At 48.3% G+C, this 19,939-nt stretch overlaps 1 protein-coding gene across 3 annotated transcripts in view; it reads left to right on the forward strand.

The window, feature by feature from the left end:
- The first annotated feature begins 1,253 nt into the window (after window positions 1–1,253).
- Window positions 1,254–19,939, forward strand: part of LOC142731523 (calcium/calmodulin-dependent protein kinase II inhibitor 1-like) — a 19,555-nt gene continuing 869 nt past the window's right edge. The window contains exons 1-4 of one of the 3 annotated variants that reach the window (XM_075849429.1): window positions 1,254–1,416; window positions 1,504–1,687; window positions 5,539–5,841; window positions 13,667–19,939. The exon at window positions 13,667–19,939 is cut by the window's right edge and continues 869 nt beyond it. In XM_075849429.1, coding sequence (XP_075705544.1) covers window positions 5,655–5,841; window positions 13,667–13,734 — 255 coding nt within the window. In that variant the 5' untranslated portion in view covers window positions 1,254–1,416; window positions 1,504–1,687; window positions 5,539–5,654 and the 3' untranslated portion in view covers window positions 13,735–19,939. The other 2 variants (XM_075849427.1, XM_075849428.1) reach the window with 2 other exon arrangements.

Here is a 19,939-nt window from a genome sequence, read left to right on the forward strand (position 1 = left end):
CCCCTGTGAGGGGTGTGTAGTGGGGGTGCGGTGTATAATCCCCCCCCTGTGAGGGGTGTGTAGTGGGGGTGCGGTATATAATCCCCCCTGTGAGGGGTGTGTAGTGGGGGGTGTGGTGTATAATCCCCCCCTGTGAGGAGTGTGTAGTGGGGGTGCGGTATATAATCCCCCCTGTGAGGGGTGTGTAGTGGGGGGTGTGGTGTATAATCCCCCCTGTGAGGGGTGTGTAGTGGGGGTGCGGTGTATAATCCCCCCTGTGAGGGGTGTGTAGTGGGGGTGCGGTGTATTATCCCCCCTGTGAGGGGTGTGTAGTGGGGGTGCGGTGTATAATCCCCCCTGTGAGGGGTGTGTAGTGGGGGTGCGGTGTATTATCCCCCCTGTGATGGGTGTGTAGTGGGGGTGCGGTATATAATCCCCACTGTGAGGGGTCTGTAGTGGGGGTGCGGTATATAATCCCCCCCCTGTGAGGGGTGTGTAGTGGGGGTGCGGTATATAATCCCCCCCCCTGTGAGGGGTGTGTAGTGGGGGTGCGGTATATAATCCCCCCTGTGAGGGGTGTGTAGTGGGGGTGCGGTATATAATCCCCCCCCTGTGAGGGGTGTGTAGTGGGGGTGCGGTATATAATCCCCCCTGTGAGGGGTGTGTAGTGGGGGTGCGGTGTATAATCCCCCCCTGTGAGGGGTTTGTAGTGGGGGTGCGGTATATAATCCCCACTGTGAGGGGTGTGTAGTGGGGGTGCGGTATATAATCCCCCCCTGTGAGGGGTGTGTAGTGGGGGTGCGGTATATAATCCCCCCCCTGTGAGGGGTGTGTAGTGGGGGTGCGGTATATAATCCCCCCCCTGTGAGGGGTTTGTAGTGGGGGTGCGGTATATAATCCCCCCCTGTGAGGGGTGTGTAGTGGGGGTGCGGTATATAATCCCCCCCTGTGAGGGGTTTGTAGTGGGGGTGCGGTATATAATCCCCCCCCTGTGAGGGGTGTGTAGTGGGGGTGGGGTATATAATCCCCCATGTGAGGGGTGTGTAGTGGGGGTGGGGTATATAATCCCCCCTTTTGCTAGTCTTTATTGTGCAGCAGTATATGGGGGGGGGGGGGGTGTTGAATACTACCCCCCCCCCCCTGTTATTCCTCCTGTGCAGCCACCATTGCTGTTGTGCGGAGGTGACTGAGCCCCCGGCCTCTCCTCCTCTACATACTGATGATGATGATGGTGTAAGAATATTTAGATGAGCGCCTGGTCCCCCCTGTGCAGGCAGCTTCCTCCCCATCTCTCCCCCAGTTACAGGCTCCTTCCCTGCCCTCTCATTTCTATGTCACTCCACCTCCCCTGCCTGTCTCCTCTCCCAGCAGCAGGATCTGCCTGTCTCCTCTCCCAGCAGCAGGATCTGCCTGTCTCCTCTCTGCTCTCTCCCTCCGGTAGGTTCTGTCTCATTCTCACCCCAATATTACCCGCTATGAACCCCCTCCCCTGCCACTGAGCTGTCAATCATCCCCTGCACGCAGCACCTGAACCTGCTCCTCCTGCAGACTGAGCGCCTCTGATCCCTCCAGACAGCACCAGGTCGTATATTACCCCCAAGAAACCCCCTCCCCACTGCACCTGTGACTGAGCTGTCAATCATCCCCTGCATGCAGCACCTGGATCTGCTCCACCTGCGACCTGAGACCCCCCTCCAGTCAGCACCAGGTAAAATATTACCCCCCCCCCCCCGTCTCCTGCACCTGTAACCGAGCTGTCAATCATCTAGACGCTGCTCCTCCTGCAGCCCGAGACCCTCTCATCCATATTACATCGCATATTACACCCTATTCCTCCCACCTGTAACCGAGCTGTCAATCCTCTCCTGCATGCAGCACCTCAACCTGCTCCTCCTGCATCAAGTCGTAGCCTCATTGCGGCCATTTGCAGCTGTTTTGGGGTTCAGCACCACGGACTGTGCTCAGCGCTGTGAAGACCCCCATAATAATAATAATGAGGAGGAGGTTATTGCCGGTGCAGAGGACCCCCGACCCCCCCATCTCTCTCCTGGCAGCAGCTTTGTCGAGGATTCCCTATTGTCTCCTTCCCCAGGTGGTTACCAGTCCCGCCCCCCTCATGTTACACCCAGCCCCACTGATAAATCCAGCAAACACCCCCCCCCCCATCATCCATTTCTGGGGAACCCTCATTTCAACAAGTGCCCCCCCCCCTGCATAACTGGAACATTGAGATCTGCTCAACGCCCTTGCAGGTAGCCGCCCCCCCAGGTGCCCCACAATACTGCACCCAGCTGCCCTTCCCAGCCAAAAGCGCTCACCTCAGACCCCCCCCCAGGTGCCCCACAATACTGCACCCAGCTGCCCTTCCCAGCCAAAAGCGCTCACCTCAGACCCCCCCAGGTGCCCCACAATACTGTACCCAGCTGCCCTTCCCAGCCAAAAGCGCTCACCTCAGACCCCCCCCAGGTGCCCCACAATACTGCACCCAGCTGCCCTTCCCAGCCAAAAGCGCTCACCTCAGACCCCCCCCAGGTGCCCCACAATACTGTACCCAGCTGCCCTTCCCAGCCAAAAGTGCTCACCTCAGACCCCCCCCCAGGTGCCCCCGACACAAATATTAGTCCTAATTATTCAAGTAGCCCCCACCTCAGTAGTTACCTCCCATAGTAGTTCCCCCCCCTAAATAAATCGCTCCTCAGCAGTTTCCCCTCCTCAGTAGTTTCCCCCTCCTCAGTAGTTTCCCCCTCCTCAGTAGTTCCCCCTCCTCAGTAGTTTCCCCTCCTCAGTAGTTCCCCCTCCTCAGTAGTTCCCCCTCCTCAGTAGTTTCCCCTCCTCAGTAGTTTCCCCTCCTCAGTAGTTTCCCCTCCTCAGTAGTTTCCCCCCTCCTCAGTAGTTTCCCCTCCTCCTCAGTAGTTTCCCCTCCTCAGTAGTTTCCCCTCCTCAGTAGTTTCCCCCCTCCTCAGTAGTTTCCCCTCCTCCTCAGTAGTTTCCCCTCCTCAGTAGTTTCCCCCCTCCTCAGTAGTTTCCCCTCCTCCTCAGTAGTGTCCCCTCCTCAGTAGTTTCCCCTCCTCAGTAGTTTCCCCCCTCCTCAGTAGTTTCCCCTCCTCCTCAGTAGTTTCCCCCCTCCTCAGTAGTTTCCCCCCTCCTCAGTAGTTTCCCCCTCCTCAGTAGTTTCCCCCTCCTCAGTAGTTTCCCCCCTCCTCAGTAGTTTCCCCCTCCTCAGTAGTTTCCCCCCTCCTCAGTAGTTTCCCCCTCCTCAGTAGTGTCCCCTCCTCAGTAGTTTCCCCCTCCTCAGTAGTTTCCCCCTCCTCAGTAGTTTCCCCCTCCTCAGTAGTTTCCCCCCTCCTCAGTAGTTTCCCCCCTCCTCAGTAGTTTCCCCCTCCTCAGTAGTTTCCCCCTCCTCAGTAGTTTCCCCCCTCCTCAGTAGTTTCCCCCCTCCTCAGTAGTTTCCCCCCTCCTCAGTAGTTTCCCCCCTCCTCAGTAGTTTCCCCCCTCCTCAGTAGTTTTCCCCCTCCTCAGTAGTTTTCCCCCTCCTCAGTAGTTTCCCCCTCCTCAGTAGTTCCCCCCTCCTCAGTAGTTTCCCCCCTCCTCAGTAGTTTCCCCCCTCCTCAGTAGTTTCCCCCTCCTCAGTAGTTTCCCCCTCCTCAGTAGTTTCCCCCTTCCTCAGTAGTTTCCCCCCTCCTCAGTAGTTTCCCCCCTCCTCAGTAGTTTCCCCCCTCCTCAGTAGTTTCCCCCCTCCTCAGTAGTTTCCCCCCTCCTCAGTAGTTTCCCCCCTCCTCAGTAGTTTCCCCCCTCCTCAGTAGTTTCCCCCCTCCTCAGTAGTTTCCCCCCTCCTCAGTAGTTTCCCCTCCTCAGTAGTTTCCCCTCCTCAGTAGTTTCCCCTCCTCAGTAGTTTCCCCTTCTCAGTAGTTTCCCCCTCCTCAGTAGTTTCCCCCCTCCTCAGTAGTTTCCCCCCTCCTCAGTAGTTTCCCCCCTCCTCAGTAGTTTCCCCCCTCCTCAGTAGTTTCCCCTCCTCAGTAGTTTCCCCTCCTCAGTAGTTTCCCCTCCTCAGTAGTTCCCCCTCCTCAGTAGTTTCCCCTCCTCAGTAGTTTCCCCTCCTCAGTAGTTTCCCCTCCTCAGTAGTTTCCCCTCCTCAGTAGTTTCCCCTCCTCAGTAGTTTCCCCTCCTCAGTAGTTTCCCCCTCCTCAGTAGTTTCCCCTCCTCAGTAGTTTCCCCCTCCTCAGTAGTTTCCCCCTCCTCAGTAGTTTCCCCCTCCTCAGTAGTTTCCCCTCCTCAGTAGTTTCCCCTCCTCAGTAGTTTCCCCTCCTCAGTAGTGTCCCCCTCCTCAGTAGTGTCCCCCTCCTCAGTAGTGTCCCCCTCCTCAGTAGTGTCCCCCTCCTCAGTAGTGTCCCCCTCCTCAGTAGTGTCCCCCTCCTCAGTAGTGTCCCCCTCCTCAGTAGTGTCCCCCTCCTCAGTAGTGTCCCCCTCCTCAGTAGTGTCCCCCTCCTCAGTAGTGTCCCCCTCCTCAGTAGTGTCCCCCTCCTCAGTAGTGTCCCCCTCCTCAGTAGTTTCCCCCTCCTCAGTAGTTTCCCCTCCTCAGTAGTGTCCCCTCCTCCATAGTGTCCCCTCCTCAGTAGTTTCCCCCCTCCTCAGTAGGTTCCCCCCTCCTCAGTAGGTTCCCCCCTCCTCAGTAGTTCCCCCCTCCTCAGTAGGTTCCCCCCTCCTCAGTAGTTCCCCCCTCCTCAGTAGTTCCCCCCTCCTCAGTAGTTCCCCCCTCCTCAGTAGTTTCCCCTCCTCAGTAGTTTCCCCTCCTCAGTAGTTTCCCCTCCTCAGTAGTTTCCCCTCCTCAGTAGTTTCCCCCCTCCTCAGTAGTTTCCCCCCTCCTCAGTAGTTTCCCCTCCTCAGTAGTTTCCCCTCCTCAGTAGTTTCCCCTCCTCAGTAGTTTCCCCTCCTCAGTAGTTTCCCCTCCTCAGTAGTTTCCCCTCCTCAGTAGTTTCCCCCTCCTCAGTAGTTTCCCCTCCTCAGTAGTTTCCCCCTCCTCAGTAGTTTCCCCCTCCTCAGTAGTTTCCCCCTCCTCAGTAGTTTCCCCCTCCTCAGTAGTTTCCCCTCCTCAGTAGTTTCCCCTCCTCAGTAGTTTCCCCCTCCTCAGTAGTTTCCCCCTCCTCAGTAGTTTCCCCCTCCTCAGTAGTTTCCCCCTCCTCAGCAGTTTCCCCTCCTCAGTAGTTTCCCCCCCTCCTCAGCAGTTTCCCCTCCTCAGTAGTTTCCCCCTCCTCAGTAGTTTCCCCCTCCTCAGTAGTTTCCCCCTCCTCAGTAGTTTCCCCTCCTCAGTAGTTTCCCCCCCTCCTCAGTAGTTTCCCCCCCTCCTCAGTAGTTTCCCCCCCTCCTCAGTAGTTTCCCCCCCTCCTCAGTAGTTTCCCCCCCTCCTCAGTAGTTTCCCCCCCTCCTCAGTAGTTTCCCCCCCTCCTCAGTAGTTTCCCCCCCTCCTCAGTAGTTTCCCCCCTCCTCAGTAGTTTCCCCCCCTCCTCAGTGTTTCCCCCTCTGTAGTTCCCCTCCTCACCGCTGGGTGTGCTGTCCCCCCAGGTCCCCTCCGCACCCCCAGCCGGAGGATGTGATCGGAGTCTCCGCGGTGAGTGATCAGCGTCCTCCGGAGTGGGCTGTGATCGGTGTCCGTGTCCCCGGGGATTCCCAGCCTCACCATGTCCGAGGTGCTGCCCTTCAGCGACGCCGAGCAGCGGGGACATTACGCGGATGGAGGTGGTGACATGGCCGGACAGATCCCCCTCACTTGCCGCCTGCAGGACACCGGCAACTTCTACGGCAGCTCGGGACAGGGGGGCGGCAAAAGACCCCCCAAACTGGGACAGATTGGCCGCAGCAAGAGAGGTGGGTACCCCACTGTCTGCACCCCAATCCTGCCTGTATGTATGTACCCTCAATCCTGCCTGTATGTACCCCCAATCCTGCCTGTATGTACCCCCAATCCTGCCTGTATGTATGTACCCCCAATCCTGCCGGCATGTATGTACGTACCCCTAATCCTGCCTGTATGTATCTATGTACCCCAATCCTGCCTGCATGTACCCCCAATTCTGCCTGTATGTATGTACCCCCATATAGACCTCAATACTTACTCTATAACCCCCTCAATGCAGCCCTATGATTCCCTAAATTCTGACTATTAACCCCTAATAAACTGCTAGATCCTGCATGTGTACCCCCATATAGTCTATAAACTGTGATGTGTACCCCCATATAGTCTAAAGTCCTTCTGTAAACATCTCATAAACATCTACATCCATCCATCACTATTGTGTCATGTACCCCCTGCACCCCTAAATCGTATCTATACGATATTACATGTATCTTATAACCAGTAAGAAAGGTTCTATTATATACACTGTGTACCCCATAATATTACTGCCTGCACCCTATAAACACTGATGTGTACCCCATAATATTACTGCCTGCACCCTATAAACACTGATGTGTACCCCATAATATTACTGCCTGCACCCTATAAACACTGATGTGTACCCCATAATATTACTGCCCGCACCCTATAAACTCTGTGTACCCCATAATATTACTGCCTGCACCCTATAAACACTGTACCCCATAATATTACTGCCCGCACCCTATAAACACTGTGTACCCCATAATATTACTGCCTGCACCCTATAAACACTGATGTGTACCCCATAATATTACTGCCTGCACCCTATAAACACTGATGTGTACCCCATAATATTACTGCCTGCGCCCTATAAACACTGATGTGTACCCCATAATATTACTGCCTGCACCCTATAAACACTGATGTGTACCCCATAATATTACTGCCTGCACCCTATAAACTCTGATGTGTACCCCATAATATTACTGCCCGCACCCTATAAACACTGATGTGTACTCCATAATATTACTGCCTGCACCCTATAAACACTGATGTGTACCCCATAATATTACTGCCTGCACCCTATAAACACTGATGTGTACCCCATAATATTACTGCCCGCACCCTATAAACTCTGATGTGTACCCCATAATATTACTGCCTGCACCCTATAAACACTGTACCCCATAATATTACTGCCCGCACCCTATAAACACTGTGTACCCCATAATATTACTGCCCGCACCCTATAAACACTGTACCCCATAATATTACTGCCCGCACCCTATAAACACTGATGTGTACCCCATGATATTACTGCCCGCACCCTATAAACACTGATGTGTACCCCATAATATTACTTCCCGCACCCTATAAACACTGTGTACCCCATAATATTACTGCCCGCACCCTATAAACACTGATGTGTACCCCATGATATTACTGCCCGCACCCTATAAACACTGATGTGTACCCCATAATATTACTTCCCGCACCCTATAAACACTGTGTACCCCATAATATTACTGCCCGCACCCTATAAACACTGATGTGTACCCCATAATATTACTTCCCGCACCCTATAAACACTGTGTACCCCATAATATTACTGCCCGCACCCTATAAACACTGATGTGTACCCCATGATATTACTGCCCGCACCCTATAAACACTGATGTGTACCCCATAATATTACTTCCCGCACCCTATAAACACTGTGTACCCCATAATATTACTGCCCGCACCCTATAAACACTGATGTGTACCCCATAATATTACTGCCTGCACCATATAAACACTGATGTGTACCCCATGATATTACTGCCCGCACCCTATAAACACTGATGTGTACCCCATAATATTACTGCCTGCACCCTATAAACACTGATGTGTACCCCATAATATTACTGCCCGCACCCTATAAACACTGATGTGTACCCCATAATATTACTGCCTGCACCCTATAAACACTGTTGTGTACCCCATAATATTACTGCCCGCACCCTATAAACACTGATGTGTACCCCATAATATTACTGCCTGCACCCTATAAACACTGATGTGTACCCCATAATATTACTGCCCGCGCCCTATAAACACTGATGTGTACCCCATAATATTACTGCCTGCGCCCTATAAACACTGATGTGTACCCCATAATATTACTGCCTGCACCCTATAAACACTGATGTGTACCCCATAATATTACTGCCTGCACCCTATAAACACTGATGTGTACCCCATAATATTACTGCCTGCACCCTATAAACACTGTTGTGTACCCCATAATATTACTGCCCGCACCCTATAAACACTGATGTGTACCCCATAATATTACTGCCTGCACCCTATAAACACTGATGTGTACCCCATAATATTACTGCCCGCACCCTATAAACACTGATGTGTACCCCATAATATTACTGCCTGCACCCTATAAACACTGATGTGTACCCCATAATATTACTGCCTGCACCCTATAAACACTGATGTGTACCCCATAATATTACTGCCTGCACCCTATAAACTCTGATGTGTACCCCATAATATTACTGCCCGCACCCTATAAACACTGATGTGTACCCCATAATATTACTGCCCGCACCCTATAAACTCTGATGTGTACCCCATAATATTACTGCCCGCACCCTATAAACTCTGATGTGTACCCCATAATATTACTGCCTGCACCCTATAAACTCTGATGTGTACCCCATAATATTACTGCCCGCACCCTATAAACACTGATGTGTACCCCATAATATTACTGCCTGCACCCTATAAACACTGATGTGTACCCCATAATATTACTGCCCGCACCCTATAAACACTGATGTGTACCCCATAATATTACTGCCTGCACCCTATAAACACTGATGTGTACCCCATAATATTACTGCCTGCACCCTATAAACACTGTGTACCCCATAATATTACTGCCCGCACCCTATAAACACTGATGTGTACCCCATAATATTACTGCCCGCACCCTATAAACACTGATGTGTACCCCATAATATTACTGCCTGCACCCTATAAACACTGATGTGTACCCCATAATATTACTGCCCGCACCCTATAAACACTGATGTGTACCCCATAATATTACTGCCTGCACCCTATAAACACTGTGTACCCCATAATATTACTGCCCGCACCCTATAAACACTGATGTGTACCCCATAATATTACTGCCTGCACCCTATAAACACTGTGTACCCCATAATATTACTGCCCGCACCCTATAAACACTGATGTGTACCCCATAATATTACTGCCTGCACCCTATAAACTCTGATGTGTACCCCATTATATTACTGCCCGCACCCTATAAACACTGATGTGTACCCCATAATATTACTGCCCGCACCCTATAAACACTGATGTGTACCCCATAATATTACCGCCTGCACCCTATAAACACTTATGTGTACCCCATAATATTACTGCCCGCACCCTATAAACACTGATGTGTACCCCATAATATTACTGCCCGCACCCTATAAACACTGATGTGTACCCCATAATATTACTGCCCGCACCCTATAAACACTGATGTGTACCCCATAATATTACTGCCTGCACCCTATAAACACTGATGTGTACCCCATAATATTACTGCCTGCACCCTATAAACACTGATGTGTACCCCATAATATTACTGCCTGCACCCTATAAACACTGATGTGTACCCCATAATATTACTGCCTGCACCCTATAAACTCTGATGTGTACCCCATAATATTACTGCCCGCACCCTATAAACTCTGATGTGTACCCCATAATATTACTGCCCGCACCCTATAAACACTGATGTGTACCCCATAATATTACTGCCTGCACCCTATAAACACTGATGTGTACCCCATAATATTACTGCCTGCACCCTATAAACACTGATGTGTACCCCATAATATTACTGCCCGCACCCTATAAACACTGATGTGTACCCCATAATATTACTGCCCGCACCCTATAAACACTGTGTACCCCATAATATTACTGCCTGCACCCTATAAACTCTGATGTGTACCCCATAATATTACTGCCTGCACCCTATAAACACTGATGTGTACCCCATAATATTACTGCCCGCACCCTATAAACACTGATGTGTACCCCATAATATTACTGCCTGCACCCTATAAACACTGATGTGTACCCCATAATATTACTGCCTGCACCCTATAAACACTGATGTGTACCCCATAATATTACTGCCTGCACCCTATAAACACTGATGTGTACCCCATAATATTACTGCCTGCACCCTATAAACTCTGATGTGTACCCCATAATATTACTGCCTGCACCCTATAAACACTGATGTGTACCCCATAATATTACTGCCTGCACCCTATAAACACTGATGTGTACCCCATAATATTACTGCCTGCACCCTATAAACACTGATGTGTACCCCATAATATTACTGCCTGCACCCTATAAACACTGATGTGTACCCCATAATATTACTGCCTGCACCCTATAAACACTGATGTGTACCCCATAATATTACTGCCCGCACCCTATAAACACTGATGTGTACCCCATAATATTACTGCCCGCACCCTATAAACACTGATGTGTACCCCATAATATTACTGCCCGCACCCTATAAACTCTGATGTGTACCCCATAATATTACTGCCTGCACCCTATAAACTCTGATGTGTACCCCATAATATTACTGCCTGCACCCTATAAACTCTGATGTGTACCCCATAATATTACTGCCTGCACCCTATAAACTCTGATGTGTACCCCATAATATTACTGCCCGCACCCTATAAACACTGATGTGTACCCCATAATATTACTGCCTGCACCCTATAAACACTGATGTGTACCCCATAATATTACTGCCCGCACCCTATAAACTCTGATGTGTACCCCATAATATTACTGCCCGCACCCTATAAACTCTGATGTGTACCCCATAATTTTACTGCCTGCACCCTATAAACTCTGTGTACCCCATAATATTACTGCCTGCACCCTATAAACACTGATGTGTACCCCATAATATTACTGCCCGCACCCTATAAACTCTGATGTGTACCCCATAATATTACTGCCCGCACCCTATAAACTCTGATGTGTACCCCATAATTTTACTGCCTGCACCCTATAAACTCTGTGTACCCCATAATATTACTGCCTGCACCCTATAAACTCTGATGTGTACCCCATAATATTACTGCCCGCACCCTATAAACACTGATGTGTACCCCATAATATTACTGCCTGCACCCTATAAACACTGATGTGTACCCCATAATATTACTGCCCGCACCCTATAAACACTGATGTGTACCCCATAATATTACTGCCTGCACCCTATAAACACTGATGTGTACCCCATAATATTACTGCCTGCACCCTATAAACACTGATGTGTACCCCATAATATTACTGCCTGCACCCTATAAACACTGATGTGTACCCCATAATATTACTGCCTGCACCCTATAAACACTGATGTGTACCCCATAATATTACTGCCCGCACCCTATAAACACTGATGTGTACCCCATAATATTACTGCCCGCACCCTATAAACACTGATGTGTACCCCATAATATTACTGCCTGCACCCTATAAACACTGATGTGTACCCCATAATATTACTGCCTGCACCCTATAAACACTGATGTGTACCCCATAATATTACTGCCCGCACCCTATAAACACTGATGTGTACCCCATAATATTACTGCCCGCACCCTATAAACACTGATGTGTACCCCATAATATTACTGCCTGCACCCTATAAACACTGATGTGTACCCCATAATATTACTGCCCGCACCCTATAAACACTGATGTGTACCCCATAATATTACTGCCCGCACCCTATAAACACTGATGTGTACCCCATAATATTACTGCCCGCACCCTATAAACTCTGATGTGTACCCCATAATATTACTGCCCGCACCCTATAAACACTGAAGTGTACCCCATAATATTACTGCCTGCACTCTATAAACACTGTTGTGTACCCCATAATATTACTGCCCGCACCCTATAAACACTGATGTGTACCCCATAATATTACTGCCTGCACCCTATAAACTCTGATGTGTACCCCATAATATTACTGCCCGCACCCTATAAACACTGATGTGTACCCCATAATATTACTGCCCGCACCCTATAAACACTGATGTGTACCCCATAATATTACTGCCTGCCCCCTATAAACACTGATGTGTACCCCATAATATTACTGCCTGCACCCTATAAACACTGTTGTGTGCCCCATAATATTACTGCCTGCACCCTATAAACACTGTTGTGTACCCCATAATATTACTGCCTGCCCCCTATAAACACTGATGTGTACCCCATAATATTACTGCCTGCACCCTATAAACACTGATGTGTACCCCATAATATTACTGCCTGCACCCTATAAACACTGATGTGTACCCCATAATATTACTGCCTGCCCCCTATAAACACTGATGTGTACCCCATAATATTACTGCCCGCACCCTATAAACACTGATGTGTACCCCATAATATTACTGCCTGCCCCCTATAAACACTGATGTGTACCCCATAATATTACTGCCTGCACCCTATAAACACTGTTGTGTACCCCATAATATTACTGCCTGCACCCTATAAACACTGTTGTGTACCCCATAATATTACTGCCTGCCCCCTATAAACACTGATGTGTACCCCATAATATTACTGCCTGCACCCTATAAACACTGTGTACCCCATAATATTACTGCCTGCACCCTATAAACACTGATGTGTACCCCATAATATTACTGCCTGCCCCCTATAAACACTGATGTGTACCCCATAATATTACTGCCCGCACCCTATAAACACTGATGTGTACCCCATAATATTACTGCCTGCACCCTATAAACACTGTGTACCCCATAATATTACTGCCCGCACCCTATAAACACTGATGTGTACCCCATAATATTACTGCCTGCACCCTATAAACACTGATGTGTACCCCATAATATTACTGCCCGCACCCTATAAACTCTGATGTGTACCCCATAATATTACTGCCCGCACCCTATAAACACTGATGTGTACCCCATAATATTACTGCCTGCACCCTATAAACACTGATGTGTACCCCATAATATTACTGCCTGCACCCTATAAACACTGTTGTGTACCCCATAATATTACTGCCCGCACCCTATAAACACTGATGTGTACCCCATAATATTACTGCCTGCACCCTATAAACACTGATGTGTACCCCATAATATTACTGCCCGCACCCTATAAACACTGATGTGTACCCCATAATATTACTGCCCGCACCCTATAAACACTGATGTGTACCCCATAATATTACTGCCCGCACCCTATAAACACTGTTGTGTACCCCATAATATTACTGCCCGCACCCTATAAACACTGATGTGTACCCCATAATATTACTGCCTGCACCCTATAAACACTGATGTGTACCCCATAATATTACTGCCCGCACCCTATAAACTCTGATGTGTACCCCATAATATTACTGCCCGCACCCTATAAACACTGATGTGTACCCCATAATATTACTGCCCGCACCCTCTGCTTACACATGATGTCACATGCGCCCACTAGTTATTTATGATGTCATCAGCACCAATTGTTGCTCCTCTATAGCGGATTATTAAAATGAGAGCAGTGATCTGATTGGTTGCTATGAGCTACTCCTCCCTTGTAGCCGGTGTGGCCTAGGCCATAGCGAGCGCCATCTGATGTCCGATAATGAGCGATTTTCCCCCGGTAGAGAGACGAGCCGGCGCTCTAACTTTGTGCTTCTATTTATAGTGGTGATAGAAGACGAGCGGATTGAAGACGTTCTCACGATGTCTGAGAAAGCTCCGCCTGCTGTTTAAACCTCCCGCCCTTCAAGGATCTTATCGACGCCATAAAGCGGATCTGCGGCTGCCATCGACAACGTTACATCAGAAGACTGGTCCGGGGAGGGGACGATAAGAGACGTGATGTCCGGATGAAGGGAAGAGGGACAGTCACCCCAAACTCCATGCAGCAGCTGAGCTTATAATGTCCTTCATCTTTATCATTTTGGGGGTGGAGCTTTTCAAAAAATAGCTTAAACTCCTCCCCCATTCTTGACCTCCATCACTTTAAGGGCGTTACTTTTATAGTCTTATTCGGGATCCTGTTTTTCATCCATTAAAGGATTTTATGACGCCAAATTACCGAAAATCACAGAGATTCCGGACTCCGTAAAAAGCAAATAAAATCGCGGGCGTAGTCACTGCCGGATCATTTCCTACTGACATTGTTGGGCTAACGCCGCCCTCATTTTACCCGTCTGGGGATGGCGGCTGTAGGGGGTGGGGCTGGGGATGGCGGCTGTAGGGGGTGGGGCTCAATGGCATCGGTTCGTACATCGAGTTCAGTTACCCGCCATCTTGTCCGATTTTTTTTATATGAACATTTTTTTATTTTTCCTATTTTAACCTAAAAAGTTTTACCTGGGATTACGCGGCCCAATTCTCCTCAACTCCATGACCAATGACCAGTCAACACAAAAAGATTTTTCACCGTTTTTTCCCCCATATTTTTGGTCCCATTTGGGCCAAAGTTAATGGCTGACTAGATCACGTCGTTGGGTGGGAGGCGCAGGGTTTTCTGCTGACGCCTTGATGGGTCCAGTAGGTTTTCGATGAGTTGAGTCCAACTCCACAAGGGGGGTTAAAATAAATTTACCATTAATAGGCATAATAGTAGACCCCTCATGGGGGTATAAGAAGCCCCTAACCAGTCCTGAAGGCCGACACATTTCGGAGAAACCTTTAATCGGGCATCGGGGGCATAACTTGAAGCTTCTGGGCCCCAATGCAAAATCTTTAACAGGGCCCCCCTGCCATTCATAATGCTGGCCATAGGGGTCTATAGGCCCTATCTGGCACCAGGGCCCGTATGCGACTGCTATCTCTGCACCCCCCTATAGCTACGTCCATGCCAAGCACCCAAAGAAAGTAATTGGTCCTGAATTCGGTGGGCCATGTGACGCCGTTTTGCAAAAGCGGTGTCCAGGGGGAACGGTCTTATCCACCACTGGCTCCTAACCAAGACTCAAAATGTCAGCGAGGAAGGGGGTGTGGCAATCTTGACACGGGAATTATAAGCCACCATTTTGTTGTAGCCAAGAATGAAGCTAATGAAAATGTTGATCACCGCGAGCAATAGTTATTAATAAGATTGTCCATCCTCCCGTATTACGTGTCGATTGGTCATTCCGTCTACAAAAGGGTTAATATCATGGAGAATTTCGTATCAACGCGACCGTATTCTACTTTTTTTTTTTTTGAAGCGCGACGTTCATCAGCTGCTGCACTGAAACGAAGAACGCCTCCCGGGCTGCGTAAGGATTTTAGGGGGTAAAAAAAAAAACACAAAAACTGCTGTTAATATTATTATTATGTGTCTGAAGCCCTGGCGGAGCGCGGCGGCCGTCGCCGTCCCGCCCGCTCGCTTCTAAATACTGTTTACATGATTTAATCTTGCAAAAAAATCGACATATATATAGAAACGTATATATGTGACGACCTGTGCACCTTTGCATGCAAATATCGTTTTGACATGTGACATTCTTTGACGAATGGAATTATTTTTAGCCGTGCAATATCGCGTGTTCCTCCACGATTGTTCTGTTAAAAAAAAAAAAAAGGAACTTAAAGGAGAAAGAATTATCATTTGTATTTTTTTAAGAGAAAGACTATTGTATTCCCGCTCTGGATTGATCGGTTTTCGGCGGCGGCCACTTTGTTATATTTTTTTATTTCACGGTTTCTTTCCTGCGTGCTGTAACCCCCTCTTTTAGATATTTTTGGAGACGCTGTCTCTTTAAGGCAAAGACGTTATAGATTTGATATATTCTATGTGGGAAATGAGGGAGGGGCCACGGAATGCCCACGCTTGGCGTTCTATGGGCTGAATTGGCGAATTGTGGCCGGTCTGGCCCTTCGGTGCTGAAGGGGTTAAATAAAAATAGTCACCGGGGGGTCCCAATGGTTCCACACAACAACAAAAAACGAGTGCCAAAATTCTGCGCAATTTCTGCATATCCAGGTCTAGGTTCAGCTCCTGTGCATTCTGGGACCCACAGGCCATTTTACCTTGAGAGAGAGGGGTGGGGGGATTATAGTCCCATGTGTCCGGTTAGACTGGGACTTGTAGTTCCACCACCGCTCTGTTTTTGGAGTACAGGTGACTGCTTGTACGTCTGGGCAGGATCACCTTCGATGTTGGCATCGGCCTGTTTTTTCGTTGTTTTTTTTTATTTATTTTTTAACGCAATCTGATTTTGGGAAAGAATCGCATAGATTTGAGATTTATTGTCCGCCATTTTCAGTTGCGTTGTGTATATATATATCCTACCGAGCTGCTGAGATGGTCACAATATCCTGCACTCTTACGTTCTTCCTTATAATTCTCGGTGATGTATATAGCAATCTTTTTCTTTAAATAAATGAGGCAAACCGGACTGTATTACGTGTTCACAATGTTGGTGGGTTCCAGTGGAAATCCCCTTTAAGGGATTCCATCCTCTACATACTATGGAGGCGGCCATTTTGTGAGCAGGACGCATATTCTGCCTGGCAAACTACTGGGGTCATGAAGAAGGCTGAAACTTGACAGCTACTTCTGCCTCACCATTCGCCATGATACTTTCCTATACGACTCCCATAGAATTGAATGGGAATAGTTGCGCAATTCCGTTAACCCATCTACTTCTATTGGAGTGTGACTGTGAAGGACGGTTGCAGTTGAGCGATGGTTGTTCGCAATTTCTATTGGACAATAATGAAGATACAAAGCTCCAATCTCAGAAACGACATCATGTGACTGCTCGCAAAATGGCGCCTACCAGTGTGTGTACTATAAATAGCACTGAATATGTTGTCTGAATGGCTCAGGATTTCCGAATATCCCAGGGGTACAGATTTATTGCAAAAAATGGAGGAAGATTCTGGAAGATTTGAGTTGGGAAACAATCTTGTGGCTATTTGGCGGAATTGCTGTTGAGTTCCGTTGCGGACAGTCCGTAGTGGAAATCTGCAGCAGCCGTTTTTTCCATTATTTTCTATACCTTTTTTGGTAACTTAGTTTAGACGTTGCGGAAAATAACAGCGCAGAATTTAGGCTGCGGTGCAGAATTTTCGCTCCACGTTCGCCAGCGGAGAAGCACCGTATTTTCACCGCGGATTTCAGCCTTTGCAATGCAAATACTGAAATCTGTGGCAAGTCCGCAGTGATATCCGCAACGTCTGAATTACCTGTCAAATATGCAAATGTTGCCGCAGATTCATTGCGTAATTGCCGCGTCAACATTTGCAGCGGAAAAATTCCGCCACGTCTGAACATGGCCTTTTAAAGTGGATTTGTAAAAGTGATCTGGAGTTTCCTGAAATTATTTATGGTACGTGATTCGCGGTGCATTCCTACCCAAGCTTTAAGTCTCAAGTAAGCAACGTACGTAGTTGAACTACAACCCCCAGCAGTCTTGGAACGCTGAGGTGTTCTTCAATAACTAAAATGGAAAGCTACAGGATTCTAATAATAATAATAATAATGTTTTAATAATAATGATGATGTTTTAACACGTTGCTTGCCTGCGACAGGGATTTATGTGGACAAATAGTCATGATTTAAAAAGAAAAAAAATGGCTGCTATGATGAACTCGTTGTAATGAGTCAGGATTTCAAAATGGCTGCTATATGGTGGACTGTATTTGAATTAGTCAGGGCTTAAAATGGCTGCTAACGTGGTGGACTGAATAAAAAACAGCCAAGGGTATTTATAATGGATGCCGCATGATGGACTTTGTGAGAAGCAGGATTTCAAAATGGCCGCCATGTGGCAAAATCCAGGCTTTAAAATGGCTGCCGAACACTGAACTAGAATGGCTCCTTGCTGATGGTATGACCGTATAAACATGGCAGACATGTGAGGGATAAAGACGGAGACATATTATCAGGCCTTGTATCAAAACTGTCTGACAGAAGAAGTGACCTTCAGAGTCCATGTTTTATTTATTTTTTATTTGACCTCGTTGCCAATATTCTCCAATCAGGGCTCAGCTTTCATTTCTCAGCTTCGTTGCCCATAACAACCAATAAGAATTCAGCTTGCATTACTTAATCCTTGTTACCTACAGAAACCAATCACAGCTCAGCTTCCATTTTCAGCTTTGTTGCCTATAAAAAACAATCAGAATTCAGCTTTCATTTCATCCTTGTTGCCCACAGCAACCAACCAGAACTAGAGTAGAGAAAAGAATCAAAGATTCTGATTGGTTGTTTTGTGCAGCCATGTTACTTGTTCTCTGAGACCGTTTTCGTACACGAGGCTTACAGCTCTTGCGCATGACCGAGATCGGGCCGTGAAAAACGGTACGCGTGGCGACCGGATTTCCTGGCCCGACCACGGTACCGGTGAACTGGACTCCTGGCATCATAGACATTTATAACGTCAGGAGTCCCTGCTTCCCCCGGAACTCCTGTTCTGTACCAAAATGATACAGTACAGAACAGCAGTCCCGTGGGGAGGCAGGGACTCCTGGCGTTATAAATGTCTACGGTGCCAGGAGTCCCGTTCACCGGTACCGTGGTCGGGCAATTCGGCCGACACAAGTACCATTTTTCACAGCCCGATCTCGGTCGTGTGCCAGAGCTGTCAGGGAATTCTACTGAGTTCGGTCTCATCTTAAATATATTATGTTTTTCATACAAAAATGGACTGACAATCTTGTATTGACTATCAATGGCTTCCCAGTTAGGACTAATGCACACGCTCGTGTGTGCCGCCCGAGTCCTGTCCGTGATCTGTGGAAAGATAGGACTATGTTCACCTACTAAAGTGAATCGTGAAAACTATCGGGTGCCACTCGGATGGCGTGAAAAACGGCCTGAGCGGCACTCGGTCGCGTGAGGCACAGAACTGTCTCACTATCGTGCCGCAAAAACACGTACGTGTGAATCTGACCTAATTTTCCATCATTTTCTGTCATAGAATCAGACGCACTTACGTCCCGCAACCTACTCCCCACCTCAGATTTATAATCTACAAAGGCCGAAATTGCTGCCACATGAGCCCGCGGTACATCCGACCAGTCAATAACAAAGCGCTTGATGTGTCCACGCAATTAGTTTTTTGGATACCGCGCTCAGGAGGACGTTGTTTACATACACCCGTCCATACAGGTGTTGTCGGGCGTGGAATACGTCCATAGGGGTCTATGTGCATGAGCATAGCACAGATAGGGTCCAGTAGATGTAAGCAAATACTACGCCCCCCCCCCCTCATCTGCAGTTGTGGCCCCTGAGATTAGAGTCCAGGAACCAAACTTGAATGTGCTCCGTTATTTTGGCCTAGAAGACCCTTCAAAGAGGTTCTACTATTTATACAAAAATCTGATTACTGAGGCAGGAGGAAAGTGAGGTTCAGGTGTTGACCAGCCGCCCGCCTCTTCCGTGCCCTACGATCTATGCCCGCTCTGGAGGTAAAAACCTCATCTTAGACTGGTTGCTAGGGAGGCGCTCCCTGACAACAACCGTGTTAAAAAGTCTGTGGTTATTAAGTACTGTATCCATAGCAACCAGATTTTCCGGCATGACTGAAATGTTTCGCTTACGAACAGACGCAGAGTAAACACTGCGCATTTTCCGCAACGAAATCATTGCAGAAAATCCGCAGCGTATCACAGTAGGAGCAGTGGGGGGTGAGAGTTCAACAAATCTCGTCCCCACACTGCGGAAAAATCAGCCGAAAAAAACGCACATAAATGGACCTGCGGTGCGTTTTTTTTTCAACCACAGCATGTCAATTAATGCTGCGTAATCGCAGCTCTTCCGTTGCAGGTTTTCCCTTTTGAATTCAATGGGGTTCTTAAACCTGCAACAAAGTTGTGTGTGTTGCGATATTTGCGGCGAAATCACAGCGATTATGTCGCAAGTAAGACATTTTTTTTTTAAAGTTATACTTACCCAGAGTTCCCTGCTTCTCCAGTCCGGCCTCCCTGGATGACGTTGCAGGCTATATGACCGCTGCAGCCAATCACAGGCTGT

Source organism: Rhinoderma darwinii, unplaced genomic scaffold, assembly GCF_050947455.1.
Source record: "Rhinoderma darwinii isolate aRhiDar2 unplaced genomic scaffold, aRhiDar2.hap1 Scaffold_816, whole genome shotgun sequence".
NCBI classification, from domain to species: Eukaryota; Metazoa; Chordata; class Amphibia; order Anura; family Rhinodermatidae; genus Rhinoderma; species Rhinoderma darwinii.